The sequence below is a fragment of the Nematolebias whitei genome, chromosome 15 (assembly GCF_014905685.2).
Source record: "Nematolebias whitei isolate Nwh7 chromosome 15, NemWhi1, whole genome shotgun sequence".
NCBI classification, from domain to species: Eukaryota; Metazoa; Chordata; class Actinopteri; order Cyprinodontiformes; family Rivulidae; genus Nematolebias; species Nematolebias whitei.
The window spans coordinates 38,091,845-38,094,244 of NC_056512.1; the positions used below are offsets into that span (position 1 = coordinate 38,091,845).

Here is a 2,400-nt window from a genome sequence, read left to right on the forward strand (position 1 = left end):
TTGAGTTTAGTGGTTTTATTTCTTGAAGACAGAAGTTCTGGTGGACCAGCAGGACAGTTCTCCCAACATAAACCCAGTTTGATTAAAGTTTTCCCTCAGATCTTTAAACTATCTGGTTTAATATGAAGCAGGAAACAAGAGGTGAAAGGTGAGACACTCCTCTCCATGTGAAGGTCATCCTCAATTCAGCAAGCAGGAAGGTGATAGGCTGAGACTTGACTCCGCCCCCAGTCAGACAGACGCGTGTGATCGGTTCTTAGTGAGTCTCCTCGATGACCTTCGTCACCAGGGTTTTGGTGACGGTGGTTGAAGAAGAAGAAGATGAAGACCTGCAGCAGAAGAGAAACTCGTGATCTAAATGAACGTTTCAACCCAAGTTCGTGACCGAATCTTGATCTGTCCACCTGCAGAGTTAGGAACGTCTTTCAGGTGAGAAGTTTGACGTGTTTGCACCTGATCCTGTGATGAAGGTTAGTTTTTAAGAACTGTCCCGCAGACCTTCGGTTCTTACCCAGATAAGGTTCCTGCTGCCTCTCCGTCCAACAGCCGTCTGTACTCCCCGATCTCCATCTCCAGCCTGGTCTTGATGTCCAGCAGCATCTGGTATTCGTGTCCCTGTCTCTCCAGGTCTCCCTTCAGACCAATCAGCTGCTCCTCCAAACACGTCACCTGTGCAGGTAAACGGAGCGTGAGCGCTGCGCCTCACGGTCTCGCTTCAACACACGAACAAAGCCTCAGAGTCCGGCTCACCTGCATCTGGAAGCTGTTCATCCGTTCAGCGTAGCGCCTGTTGACGTCGTTGAGGGAGGCTTCGAGAGACGCTTTCTGTGAACAGAGGTCGAGGACAGCAGGTGAGACACGTGGACAGGTACAGACATCCACAGGTTGTTTTCAGTGAACAATCAACTGAACAGATTTCAAATTAAATAATCAAAAGCAGGAAGGTCTCTGGTTCTCAGGACACCTGAAGTGGTCCTGATCTTTGGGTTTTACCTGATATCACCTTGATGAACACCTAAAACTGCATTTGCACCTGTTTCCTGTCTACGTCTTTAATTATCTCGAGAAGCTGCAACGTTTCATTCTCTCCGCCTCAATGTTAACTCCCGTCTTTGTCTCTACGTGGATGCCTGGGACTTGTCTCTGCTTTGAATCACATTTCTGTAGTTTGACAAGCACCACACTATTCAACTCCCCAAGTCATGGTGTTCCTCAGGGCTCTGTGCTCTGTCCTCTGCAGTTTACACCATTTAATTCAATAGATGATCTAGACCCAGTGTTTTCTGGGACCCTTTAGACCCAGGTTTTTCTGTGACTCACCATGCTGAGCTGAGACTGAAGCTCAATCTCCAGAGCCTGGAGCTGACTCTTCACATCCTTCACCTCGCTGGACGTCGTCTTCAGGGTCATCTCTGTGGTGGCGACTTCCTTGGAGAGAGCCTCAGACTGAGGAGAGAAGACATCGTGAACATGGAGAACCTGAAGGGTTTTGTCACAAACTTCCACCTGCACCGCCTCCTACCTTGGCCTGGAACCAACCATCCAGCTCTTTGCGGCTCTTGGCGGCGACAGCCTCATAGTGTTCTCTGATCTCCTCCATGACCTTGGTGAGATCCTCCTGAGGAGCAGCATCTACTTCCACGTTCACCTGTCCGCTCACTTGAGTGCGCATGGAGGCCAGGTCCTGCAGGAGGGGGGAGGGGTTAAAATGGCTCCTTATAAAAGTGCGTTTCCTCAAGTTCTGATGCTACAATCAAGGTCCTGGTTACCTCTTCATGGTTCCTCTTCATGGTCTCCAGCTCATCTCTCAGGCTGTCGATCTGCATGCTGAGGTCAGTCTTGGCCACGCCCAGTTCTCCCAGCAGCATCTTCAAGCCGGCGATGTCGGCCTCCACCGACTGACGCATGGACAGCTCGTTCTCGTATCTGCAGGAAGTTCAAAATTAAAACAGTGCAACTCATACATCAGGTGCAAATCAAAATAAATGAAAACGTTACTCAAGATTCAAAATTACAACTTCAAAGAGGAAAATAAGTCTTAAACAAACAGACTTGTTAAATAAGTTGAAGGATAAAACGGGATTATGGTAACAACTCTGAAATTTAAAGTTGTAATAAAATAGAATAAATAATAATAATAAAATATAGTTTTAGAAATGAGGTGGTCTAAAACAGGGCTGTTCATGTGGTGGTACTTCAGTCTGGCCCAACAAAGAGTTCATAAAAAAAAAAGTTTTGGGTTTGGGTTCAGTTTATTGCATTTATGATTCAATGCAACAAATAAACAAATTTAAAAGGTGACATGTGACTGCAATACTTGGTTTGTTCACATAATGACTAACTGCTGGATGTCTGGCCCCTGAGCTGTTGACTCCCAGTAACTGTGGCCCCTGAGCTGTT

The 2,400-nt window shown here is 46.9% G+C and overlaps 1 protein-coding gene across 1 annotated transcript in view; it reads right to left on the reverse strand.

Moving 5' to 3' along the window:
• Positions 1-2,400, reverse strand: part of LOC119421816 (keratin, type I cytoskeletal 13) — a 3,881-nt gene continuing 1,481 nt past the window's right edge. The window contains exons 3-8 of the mRNA XM_037689179.1: positions 1,770-1,926; positions 1,523-1,684; positions 1,321-1,446; positions 751-825; positions 512-669; positions 1-329 (exon numbers count right to left, since the gene is read on the reverse strand). Of these exons, the coding sequence (XP_037545107.1) occupies positions 257-329; positions 512-669; positions 751-825; positions 1,321-1,446; positions 1,523-1,684; positions 1,770-1,926 (751 nt within the window). The 3' untranslated portion in view covers positions 1-256. The remainder of the gene's footprint in view (positions 330-511; positions 670-750; positions 826-1,320; positions 1,447-1,522; positions 1,685-1,769; positions 1,927-2,400) is intronic.